Source organism: Stenella coeruleoalba (genome assembly GCF_951394435.1).
Source record: "Stenella coeruleoalba genome assembly, chromosome: 3".
Lineage (NCBI taxonomy): Eukaryota > Metazoa > Chordata > Mammalia > Artiodactyla > Delphinidae > Stenella > Stenella coeruleoalba.
Genome location: NC_137148.1, coordinates 62,111,392 through 62,124,236, shown reverse-complemented (window position 1 = coordinate 62,124,236; position 12,845 = coordinate 62,111,392). Strand labels below are relative to the sequence as shown.

The 12,845-nt window shown below is 39.6% G+C and overlaps 1 protein-coding gene across 2 annotated transcripts in view; it reads left to right on the top strand.

Moving 5' to 3' along the window:
• Window positions 1-12,337, top strand: part of ARSB (arylsulfatase B) — a 186,247-nt gene extending 173,910 nt beyond the window's left edge. For both annotated transcript variants that reach the window (XM_079916968.1, XM_079916967.1), the window contains exons 7-8: window positions 7,916-8,038; window positions 8,816-12,337. In XM_079916968.1, the coding sequence (XP_079773094.1) occupies window positions 7,916-8,038; window positions 8,816-9,081 (389 nt within the window). In that variant the 3' untranslated portion in view covers window positions 9,082-12,337. The remainder of the gene's footprint in view (window positions 1-7,915; window positions 8,039-8,815) is intronic.
• Window positions 12,338-12,845: the final 508 nt, after the last annotated feature.

Here is a 12,845-nt window from a genome sequence, read left to right as displayed (position 1 = left end):
TTTGTAAGATTACAAATAATAGAGCCCCTGTGTGTTAGTTTTCTATTGCTGCTGTAACAAATTACCACTAACTTACGTGGCTTAAAAGATGTATTATCTTTCAGTTCTGTAGGTCAAAAGTCCCACACAGGTCTCACAAGGCTAAGATCAATGTATCAGCAAGGCTGTGTTCCCTTCTGGAGGCTCTAGTATAAAATCCATTTCCTTGCTTTTTCCAACTTCTGGTGGCTGTCCACATTCCTTAGCGTATAGCCCCCTTTTCCATCTTCAAAATCAGCAATGTTGCCTTTGAGCAATCTCTCTCACTCTTCTTCTGGCCAAAATTCTCTCTGACTATAGTCAGAAAATAGTCCCTGCTTTTATGGACTCATGTGATTAGAATGGGCCCATCCAGATAATCTGGGATGATTTCCATATCTCAAGGTTCTTACACTTAATCCTATCTGCAAAGTTTCTTTTGCCAAGTATGGTGACGTATTCACAGGTTCCCGGTGTATTTGGCTATGGGCATCTTTAGTGGTCATTATCCTGCCTACCATACCCTCTTTTATACTTCTTTGTATTGCATAAGAGCCTAACACTGAGAAGATAGATGGAAAAAGATATACTATTCAAAGACTAACAACAACAATGACGGCTAATACTGCAGTATCTATACATCAAAGTAGACTTAAAGAGAGAAAACATTATTAGAGATAAAGAAGAATTTTTCAAAATTATAAAAAGAACAATCAGGGACTTCCCTGGTGGTCCAGCAGTTAAGGCTCCATGCTCCCAATGCAGGGCGTCTGGGTTCAATCCCTGGTCAGGGAACTAGATCCCTCATGCCACAGCTAAGAGCCTGCATGCTGCAACTAAAGATCCCGCATGCCACAAGGAAGATCCTGCACGCAGCAACAAAGATCCCGTGTGCCACAACTAAGACCCAGTGCAGCCAAATAAATAAGTAAATAAATAAATATATTTTTAAAAGGGGGGGGGTGATCAACCAGAATTTTGCTTCTAAATTTGTAAGCATTTAATAATATAGTCTCAAAATGTGTGAAGCAAAAAATGACAGAACTAAAAGGAGAAATGAACAAATTCTAAATTATTGTGAAAGATTTTCAGCATAACTGTCAGTAACTGATAGAACAAGCAAAGAAACCAAAAATTCAGTACAGATATAAAAGATTTGAACAGCATAGTTAATAAACTATGATATTGCACCCAACAACTTGAGAATACATGTTTTTTCAAGTAAGAATGGAATAGTACACAATTGACCATGTGCTGGGCCATGAAGCAAATATCAACACTCTTCAAAGGATTTAAATCATATACTGTACATCTAAAATGATTCTAAACTTAAAAGTTTATTTTTAAAACTCAAGAAATATATTTTCTAACCATAATGGAATTAAACTGGAAATTAATAACAAAAGGATAACTAGGAAATTCTTAAATGTTTGAGCATTAGGCAATATTTTCAAATAAACCATGAGTCAAAAAGAAAATCACAATGGAAATTAGAGAATATGTTGATCTGAATAATGAAGATGCATATTTAAAACTTGCATGATAAAAAAATTGTTGCTTGGATAAAAATGTATAGTATTAAATGTATATATCAGAAATGAAAAACATGCTGAAAATCAATTATTCAAGAAGTTATAAAAGAAACAGCAAATTAAGCCCAAAGAAAATAGAGGGAAGAAAAGGATAATGATAAGAGATGAGATTAATGAAATAGAAAAACATACTACAGTGAGGCTCTAAAGCTCAAAAACAGGTTGTTTGAAAAAACTAATAAAATCAATTAACCTTTAGCAAAATTTATCATGGGAAAAAAGTGAAAAGGAGAAATTGCTAGTATCAGGAATGAAAAGATGGTATTACTACAGATGCTACAGGCATTAGAAAGAGAATTTAAAAACCAAAAGTTTATATGAACTAGACAAATTCCCAATAAAATACAATTTATCAAAACTGACAAAAGGAGAAATAGAAGATCTGAATGACCCTATATCTGTTAAAAAACAATAATTTAAAACCTTCCCCCAAAGAAAACTCTAGGCCCAGATAACTTCACAAATGAACTCCTCAAAATATTTAGGGAGTAACATTCATTTTACACAAACTCTTCAGGGAACACTTCCCAATTCCTTTTATAAAACCTATATAACCTTGATTCAATAACATGATAGGAACATTACAAGAAAAATTTTAGAGCAATTTCTGTGTTGAGCATAGGTGCAAAAATCTTAAACAAAATGTGAATATTTGCTGGCAAATATAATCAGTCATAAAATGTGAATCCAGCAATATATAAAAAGGACAAACATCATGACTAAAAGCAGTTTATCCCATAAATGCAATGTTGGTTTAGCATTTAAAAATCAATAAATGTAATTCATTACATTAAAGGATAGAAAAGAATAATTATATAATATTCTCATTTTATGCAGAAAAAGCATATGATAACATTTAACAATCACTTATGATAAAATACAAATTCTTAGTAAATTGGGAATAGAAAGGATCTTCTTTAATCTGATAAAGTGTATCTACAAAAATTTTATATTGACATCATACTTAACAGTGAACTATTAAAAGCTTTTCCTCTGAAATCAGGAATGAGACAGAAATTTGCACTATCACTACTTTTACTCAAAATTATACTGGATTTTACCACCTATTTTACTTTGCCATAGATCTTTTTTTTTTTTTTTTTTTAACTGAAGTGTGGTTGATTTGCAGTGTTGTGTTCGTTTCTGGTGTGCGGTAAAGTGCTTCAGATATAAAAAAAATTATACTGGAGATTTTGTTCAGTGTCATAAGGTAAGAAAAGGAAATTAAAAGATGTAAAGATAATACAGGGAGGAAACAAATGTTATTTGCGGATGACACGATATGTGTAGAAAATCCCAAGAATCTATAAACAAAGGATTAGAATTAACAAATGAATTTGGCAAAGTCACTGGATACAAGGTCAGTATGTGAAAAAGTCAATTGTATTTTTACATACTAGCAACAAACATTCAGAATGTGAAATATATCTTAGTATTTATATTAGTATCAAAAGACATCAACCAACTGGGTGTTAACAAAGGATGTGTAAGACCTCTACACAGAAAATCATAAAATGTTATTAAGAGAAAAATTTTAAAACCTAAATAAATGTTAGGATCCACCATACCCGTGAGCTGTAAGTCTCAATGTTTTAAGGCATCAATACCCCCAAACTGATCCCTGAAGTCAGTATCATTATAATCAATATCCCAGCAGCTTGTCTGGGAAATTGACAAGCTGATCCTAAAATGTATATTGAAAATACAAAAGGCCAACAATGATGAGATGACTCTTGAAGACCAATGTTCACTGTAGGATGGCTTATGCAGTTGACCCTTGAACAATGTGGGAGTTAGGGGCGGCAGCCCTCTGTGCAGTTGTGCAGTTGGAAATCCGCGTATAACTTATGGTCAATGCTCTGTACCCATAGTTTCTCCGTATCCACAGTTCCACATCCATGGTTTCAAGCAACCTCGGATCCTGTAGTATTTACTCTTGAAAACAATCCATGTACAAGTGGACCCATGCATTTCAAACTCGTGTTGTTCAAAAATTTTACAATTTGTATGGAAACACAAAAGACCCCAAATAGCCAAAGCAATCTTGAGAAAGAAAAATGGAGCTGGAGGAATCAGGCTCCCTGACTTCAGACTATACTACAAAGCTACAGTAGTCAAGACAGTATGGAACTGGCACAAAACCAGAAATATAGATCAATGGAACAGGATAGAAAGCCCAGAGATAAACCCACACACATATGGTCACCTTCTCTTTGATAAAGGAGGCAAGAATATACAGTGGAGAAAAGACAGCCTCTTCAATTAGTGGTGCTGAGAAAACTGGACAGCTACATGTAAAAGAATGAAATTAGAACATTCCCTAACACCATACACAAAAATAAACTCAAAATGGATTAAAAACCTAAATGTAAGGCCAGACACTTTCAAACTCTTAGAGGAAAACATAGGCAGAACACTCTATGACATAAATCATAGCAAGATCCTTTTTGACCCACCTACTAGAGAAATGGAAATAAAACAAAAATAAACAAATGGGACCTAATGAAATTTAAAAGCTTTTGCCCAGCAAAGGAAACCATAAATAAGACGAAAAGACAACCCTCAGAATGGGAGAAAATATTTGCAAACAAAGCAACTGATAAAAGATTTATCTCCAAAATATACAAGCAGCCCATGCAGGTCAATATCAAAAAAACAAACAACCCAATCCAAAAATGATCAGAAGACCTAAACGGACATTTCTTCAAAGAAGATATACAGATTGCCAACAAACACATGAAAGGTTGCTCAACATCGCTAATCATTAGAGAAATGCAAGTCAAAACCACAATGAGGTATCACCTCACACCAGTCAGAATGGCCATCATCAAAAAATCTACAAACAATAAATGCTGGAGAGGGTGTGGAGGAAAGGGAACCCTCTTGCACTGTTGGTGGGAATGTAAATTGATACAGCCACTGTGGAGAACAGTATGGAGGTTCCTTAAAAAACTAAAAATAGAACTACCATACAACCCACTACTGGGCATATACCCTGAGAAAACCATAATTCAAAAAAGAATCATGTACCACAATGTTCATTGCAGGTCTATTTACAATAGCCAGGACATGGAAGCAACCTAAGTGTCCATTGACAGATGAATGGATAAAGAAGATGTGGCACATATATACAATGGAATATTACTCAGCCATAAAAAGAAACGAAATTGAGTTATTTGTAGTGAGGTGGATGGACCTAGAGTCTGTCATACAGAGTGAAGTAAGTCAGAAAGAGAAAAGCAAATACCGTATGCTAACACATAGATATGGAATCTAAAAAAAAAAAAAAAAAAAATGGTTCTGAAGAACCTAGGGGCAGGAATAAAGACGCAGACATAGAGAATGGACTTGAGGACCTGGGGAGGGTTCAGGGTAAGCTGGGATGAAGTGAGAGAGTGGCATGGACTTACATATACTGCCAAATGTAAAATAGATAGCTAGTGGGAAGCAGCCGCATAGCACAGGGAGACCAGCTCCGTGCTTTTTGACCACCTAGAGGGGTGGGATAGGGAGGGTGGGAGGGAGACACAAGAGGGAGGAGATATTGAGATATATGTATACATATAGCTGATTCACTTTGTTATACAACAGAAACTAACACAACATTGTAAAGCAATTATACTCCAATAAAGATATTAAAAATAAATAAATAAAAATAAAATAGGATCATTTAAAAAAAAAAAAACCCTTGTTGTTCAAGGGTCAACTGTAATAGCAAAAATAAATAAATAAGTAAAGTAACCTAAATTTCCATTAAAAGGGGAATGCATAAATAAAATGTGGTATTCTTATGTAGTGAAATACTAAATAGTTAAAAAGAATATATATATATATACACATACATAATCACTGAGCTTTAAAAACACAGTAGTGGATGAAAAAGCAAGCTGCAAAATATGTATAACATAACACATACATGTACATTTCTAAAGTATAAAACTACTGTGTATTATTCCTTGACACATATATGTGTTACTGTATTTTTAAATGGCTGAAGGACGCACTGAAGTCGTGACAGCAGCAGCCTCTGGGGCAGTGGGGGAAGGGACTGGGATTGAGGATGGAGAAAAAGGAGTCTGTCACTTCATCTTAATTGTCCTACTTCCCTTATTTAAAAAGAAAAAGGCAAATATGACAAAATGTTAACATCTGTTCATTCTGGGTGACAGCTCACAGGGTGTTAGTTATATTATTCTTTGTGCTTTGCGCTTTGTTTAATTTCTCAAAATGAAAAAAACTTAAGTTGAGATAACAGCATCTTTCATCATTTAGTCTTAGACTTATTTATTGTTTAGGTATTTTATGTTCCTGTTTGTTTTAAAAATAAATGTATATAAATATAAGTATAGCTGAGACAGCTAAATTTCCTTCCTTTGTTTATGTTCACAAAGCGTACTTGTTTTATTTAACATTCTTTGCTATCAAAATGTGGTCTTTATATACAAACTTGTGAGTAGTAAATCATGAGGGCTCACAGTTCTACCACAGTCTGTATATTAAGAACGTACTTCCTATGGTAGACGTCCGCATACACCTCGATCGCTAGAAGCATCCGTTTGTATTGGAGCCAAAATAGCCACAAGCAAACAGAGAAACAAGAAGTCCAAAAGATTTCCTCTTTGGTGCTGATGATTTGTTGGTACTGATTGTTACGACTGAAGGTCTGAAACCACCAATGTTTATTGGCTCAGTCTGCAGTATGCCTCTCCAGGGTCATTTCCACAAGATTGACAAAAGAATGAAACTCCCGGGGCTTCCCTGGTGGCGCAGTGGTTGGGAGTCCGCCTGCTGATGCAGGGGACACGGGTTCGTGCCCCGGTCCGGGAAAATCCCACATGCCGCGGAGCGGCTGGGCCCGTGAGCCATGGCCGCTGAGCCTGCGCGTCCTGAGCCTGTGCTCTGCAGCGGGAGAGGCCCGTGTACCGCAAAAAAAAGAAAAAATGAATGAAACTCCCTGCCTTTTCCACCACTGCCAGTGCTTCCCGCGTTAAGCTGCGTGCAGCACAGAAGTCCCGCTCCGGTGGGGTGGAGGGCACTCTCAAAGTCCTTTATCACATGATGGTGATGCTGGACAGATGGTGGTGAGGAAACTTTTACAGACACATCACACACTACAGCTATTAGTCATTGGACAGGTAGTCTGGCAGCCTTTGGAAGTACACCCAAGGTGATTGCTATGACCATATTTGAAAAGTTGACAGATAAATGTGGATTTAAAACAGACTAAATATTAAACAATTAAGCCCTAAGTTGCGGCTTTTAAACATGCACAGGTAGGAGTGAGGTGGGGACCTCCATACCTTGCCTTCAGGGATCCACCAGGGTCTTCAACTAGAGTAGAACTCAGGTCTCTCTCACCTTATTCGCTGCTCCCCACAAGCAGGTGCAGAAGGAAGTTATCCGAAAGAAGGAACTGAGCATGCTCAGTTCAGACCCTTTTGTCTAATTTTGGAGACAGCCTGTCCCCAGGATATATGTCAACACACAAGCGCCAGTTATTAGCAAGCCCTCTCTGACACAGATCTGAAGTTATGTTCTCTCCAATCAACTTTGTCAGTAACAAAAGCAATATTTTTAGCTCCATCTCTCTGGCCTCTACCTCTCAACTGGTTCCAAAGTCAAGAGGGGAAGAGGGAGCAGGCACTATTAATTGTGCCCCTCCAAACCTGATGATCAATTAATATAAGACCTCAAGATGATAAATTAATATAATCCATGATACCAACCAATAATTTATATACCAGAATTATCTTATCTGAATAGTTAACTGAGCGTTGCTCACTTACTTTTAGATTTCATAAGTGTGGTTAAAAAAATAAATGTATGTACGATTTATCATGGCATGCTTGAACTCTCATAGCTTGAGACAGACTCCATTAAAATGTGCATTTTATAATGTATTATATTATCTGCATAGGTGTACAAGTATACACAGAGAATGGATTTAACTCAATCATTTAACAGCACAAACAAAACCTACCAAAGAAACAACCCCACATGCTGTCACAGGACACAGTTCTGCATGTGGCCAACGGTACGCAGGCAGAGCATAGTGGTTTTAAGGATGAATTAGTGTTCTAATCCCTTTGGGATTTCCTTTATATTAGTGGTGGTTTATGACTGACGTTTAATGTAACTGGAGCTTTCTGTTTATATTTAATAGAAGATTCATTTCTGTGGCAGGATCCACATTTACGCGCCAGTGTTGAATAAAAGCTACTGTTCTGCAAGAGGGATGTAAAATGTTGATTTATGACGACACATTCCAGTAACAGTGATCTGATTCTTCCAAACCCTCTCACCAGGTCCTGGGAACAGCATGGTTCTGGCAAAGTATGATTCTTCCCTTCCAGAATATTCAGGCTTCAACACATCTGTCCATGCTGCCATCAGACACAGGAACTGGAAACTCCTCACGGGCTACCCAGGTAGAAGGCTTAACATTTCCCACTAGAACAGCTAGGAAAACTTTACCAAAGAGCAACTGTCTTTTGCAAAACATGATCTCTGGGGCTGCTGAATGAGGGGAAGGAGTGTCATCTGGTCCTAAATTTTTTAAAAATTAAGAATTAACTGTAGAGGTGGGGGGAGGGTGAAAGGAAGAAATGCAGCTCTAGTGCTTCATGGAAAATAAGGGTTTCCGATATGCACGACCGTCAAGCACAGCACTTCTAGCTAGCAAAGAGCATCTCTGAAAGCTACATCTTCAACCAATGGTATAGCGGGGGGAGGAGGTTGCTTCCCCTGAGCACATTCTCTACAAGTGACATCTTTTAAATATTTTTATGGTATGTGGTATGATGGTTAAGATTGTGATGCAATTAAGCAATGTTTATAATGAGGGCATTCTTGGCGTTTGCGGCAAGACAATCCTTCATCGTTTGTGACTGTCCCATACGTTCTAAGATATTTTAGTATCCCTGGCCCAGACCACTAAAGGGCAGTAGCACCCCCCGACAAGTCGCTGTGACAACTAAAAATAACTACCACCACCACCACCCCCAGACACACACACATGAGACATGTTTAGTTAAAGCACCAGAAGTCAGAGTCGGAGACAGATCTAGACATAGCATCAAGGGCCAGATTTTTTTACGTGTCCATACCCACAACAGAGCTCAGCCTTGTCCCCCAGACTCCTTCCTTGAAATTAGAACCTGCCTACAATACTCCTCCTCCAATAAACTGTTGTATTTCTTTGCCAGGCTGTGGTTACTGGTTTCCTCCGCCATCTCAATATAATGTTTCCGTGATACCCTCCTTGGACCCACCGACCAAGACCTTCTGGCTCTTTGACATTGATCAGGACCCACAGGAAAAGCATGACCTGTCAAGAGAATATCCTCATATCGTCAAGCAGCTCCTTTCCCGTCTGCAGTTCTACCAGAAACACTCGGTGCCCGTGTACTTCCCAGCACAAGATCCCCGCTGTGATCCCAAGGCCACTGGGGCTTGGGGCCCTTGGATGTAGGATTTCAGGCAACCTAAGGGGCAGCTAGAAAGCCTTTCTGTTGCGAGTTGGACTTCAGGCCTTTACTTTGTGACCCTTGTCTCATTGTTCTCCCAACCTGGGTTCACCTGGCCCTTCTCTTGCTCCTAAACCACACTGAGGTGTCTAATTTCAACCCCTAGTACATTTGAGATGCTGATAAAATCTGAACACTTCTGCTGTTGACTGGGGCGTGTGTCTAGAGGAGAGGGTGACTGGCTTCGTTCCCTCTTTCCTGAGCTGTGGGACAGCGGGGAACACGATTTGAAAGAGGAAGTTGTTGAGTCTTGGAACCTGGAGCAGCTGGTTCTTTTTGCCTCACAAGTCAGATGTTAGAGTTCCTTCTGGCCATAGCTGGGTTTTATTGGAGTGATTCACATTTCTTGGAACAAATGAAAGGGTCAGACAGTTGTTAATGGTTCTGTTGGCCAGGGGTTCTCCCTGTCTGTGAGACATCGTGTTTAGGCATCCCATGTGAATACGCTGGCTTGGTTCACCCCTCGCTCATGCATCTCTTCACTCACCTCGTCACTCATCCCGTCATGGAGCATAAGGCTCGTTGCATTATTAAGATCAGTGTGGCACTAGGCCTACTCCTTGGTTTTGGTTTTTACAATAGGGAAATTTGTTTTTTCCCCAGTTTTTTCCAGCCACTGCTCATCTTGTCTGGACTACCTGCTACCCTGCTTCCTTTGTGGTTCTTTTTCTACCCTTTCTTCTGACTCACGTGTCCCATGCCTGGGAAGGGTGCTTCGCTTCTCCACTATGAGCACCACTGGTTTTTGGAACACTGCTGAGGCCTGCCTTCCTTTTGCTCCTGACACTAAAGCTAGAGCCCCGCCCAGAATGGGCGGTGCGTCTGGCTCTGTGGGCATGCTCATGGCAGTGCTTGGGTCTCTGTCATCTGCTTGGTGGCTTTTTTTCTAGTTTATTCTCATGAGTGTAGCTATGTCTCATAATATATTCAGTTGCACTGCTCTTCGGTAGCAGTGAGGAGAAACCTTGGAAAAGGATAATATTGTCCTGAGACGATGCAAGTAGGCAATTTGAAAAAGGAAATGGCCGGCATCCGGGATACCGAGCCTTGGTAACACAGATGAAGGTACGTCCACACTTCTCTTATTCTCTCAGTTTTACTGCTTGTATTGAGGTTCTGAAGTTGGGGAAGGAGGATGCACAGTTTGACCTGCCAGCTCTTTCTTAGCCCCACCAATGTCCTACTAACGTGGACCAGTCCAGATTAGCTTCAGGAGTGTCAAACTCAGAGAAGTATGTCCAAAAACTATACTCTTTTTTACATTAGCTCCACTGTTTCATTCACTGCCTATCATCAATGCCTGGATCAATGCCTGGTACATAGAAGGCACTCAATACACTTTAAAAAAAATAAATGAATGAATGAACAAATGAGTAAATGAGAAAGTCTCACACCATGGAAGGTGCGAATCCAATGAGCTGAATACGGGGCTGAATATAAATATCTTCCAACCGTAGCTTTTCTGTTCTCGAGCTGCCCTCCTGGGGTAGGAGCACAGTCTGCATATCTGGGAAGTCTAGGACACGCCATAGTGAAGTTGTAATGTCCTCTCAGAGGGAGAGGGGAGAAAAATATGCCTACTGAAGATAGTCTTCTGCCAATAATCCTCAGTTCTCTTCTGCAGAGGACACTAGAAACTAAAACTACCAAGCTATATGATATAGGTCATGGTACAGCCATTCCTTCAATTCAGTAGCAATATTCTCCGGTTACGACTAACTTGTATTAAAATAACAATGATTGGAAAGAAATGGTGCTAGAATTAATGACACCTGTTACCAACATGTACCCTACTCCTGGGCTGGCATGCATCTGGCCAGAATGCTACTAACTCTCACTCCCAAACCTGTGGTGGATATTATGAACTAACTGAGCCCAGAGGTTCCTTCCGGAGCCTTCTAACCCCAAGGCTGTAGGTACCATTAATACTATAAGATTGGAGGCCATCACTACATGATATCTATTTGCTCCCCCTGCTGTCCCAGCAGCTGTTCCCAGTTAGAGTTTCTTGATCGCTATGTACAATGTGGATGTACATAGCGATGTGGATGTTCGATGGACCTAAAGGGAATTTTAAAGACTGATTTTTTTTTTTTTTTTTTTTTTTTTTTTGCGGTACGCAGGCCTCTCACTGTTGTGGCCTCTCCCGTTGCGGAGCACAGGCTCCGGACGCACAGGCTCAGCGGCCATGGCTCACGGGCCCAGCCGCTCCGCGGCATGTGGGATCCTCCCGGACCGGGGAACGAACCCGTGTCCCCTGCATCGGCAGGCAGACTCCCAACCACTGCGCCACCAGGGAAGCCCAAGACTGATTTTTTGGTAAAACTTTTAGTTGAGATTTTATGTTATCCATAATAGAATGTACTCATTGAATTTTCTTATTCTGTACAAGAATGTGAACAGATTCACATGCTGTCATTAGAAGTATTAATGGTGTTTTCTCTGATTTTGTTTACCTTTAAAGAAGTTTTATTTAATTTTTTTTTCTTTTTACTACCTGATTGTGCCAGATTTGGGGGACAAAAAAATTAAATTTATCTTTGAAAATGTGTCAGCTCTGAGTATGGGGTTTCCATTTGGAAGATGAAAAAGTTCTGGAACTGGATAGTGGTGGTGGCCGCACAACATCATGAATGCACTTAATGCCTCTGAATTGTATACTTTAAAATGGTTAAAATGTGTAGTTTTTAAGCACAATTTCAAAAATGTGTTGACCCATTTATGGTATGTGAATTATAACTCAAGAAAGCTATTCAATAAATAAATAGAGCAAAAAATATCAGAGCTAAAAAAGATGTGTCCATCATTGCCCCAAAGACACAAACTATAAAATAGGATATTGGAGGAAGGTCAGGAGAGGGTCGGAGTAAATATAAAGTAATAAGGGAGTGTATTAGTTCTCTATTGCTATATAATAAATTACCCCCAAATCTAGCATCTTAAAGCAATGAAGATTTGGTACATCACACATTACATGAGAGTCAGGACTTTAGGAGGGGTTTACCTGGGTGGCTCTGGCTCAGGGTCTCTCATGAGGTTGTAGTCAAACAGTTGACCAGGTCTACAGTCATCTGAAGGCTTGACTGGGGTTAGAAGACCCGATTCCAAGGTGACTCACTCACAAGGCTCTTGGCTGGAGGCCTCAGTTCCTTGTCCTGTGGGCCTCTCCATGGGCTCTCCTCACACATGGCAGCAAACTTCCAGCAGAGCCAGAAATCCAGAGAGAGAAAGAGGGAGCTGCAGTACCTTTTATGACCTGGTCTCCAGAATCATACACTGTCCCTTCCACCTTTTTTCACTTTCTTAAAAAGGAGTCACTAAGTCCAGCTCATACACAGAGGAGGAGAATTAGGCTCCACCTTTTAAGGGAAGTGTTAGACTTGTGGACCTATTTGGCACCACCACAGACAACAGAGGAGAATGGACAAATGTAGCTTCCTGGGGTATTGATTGTACAATCAAGTCCACATGCATTTATCAAATGTTGCTATTTGAAGAGAAAGAGTAGAAAAAGCATCCAGCTTTGCTCTTTACTGGTAGAATGACCATGGACAAATCATTTAACCTGCTCTGTGCCTCAGTTTTTTTACCTGATGAAGTGATGGGTTGAAGTAGATAATCCCTAACTTCTCTTATATCCCTAGGGTCCAGAACAATCCCTGGCACATAGTAGATGTTCAATAAATGTCGGTTCATTGACTCTCAACTG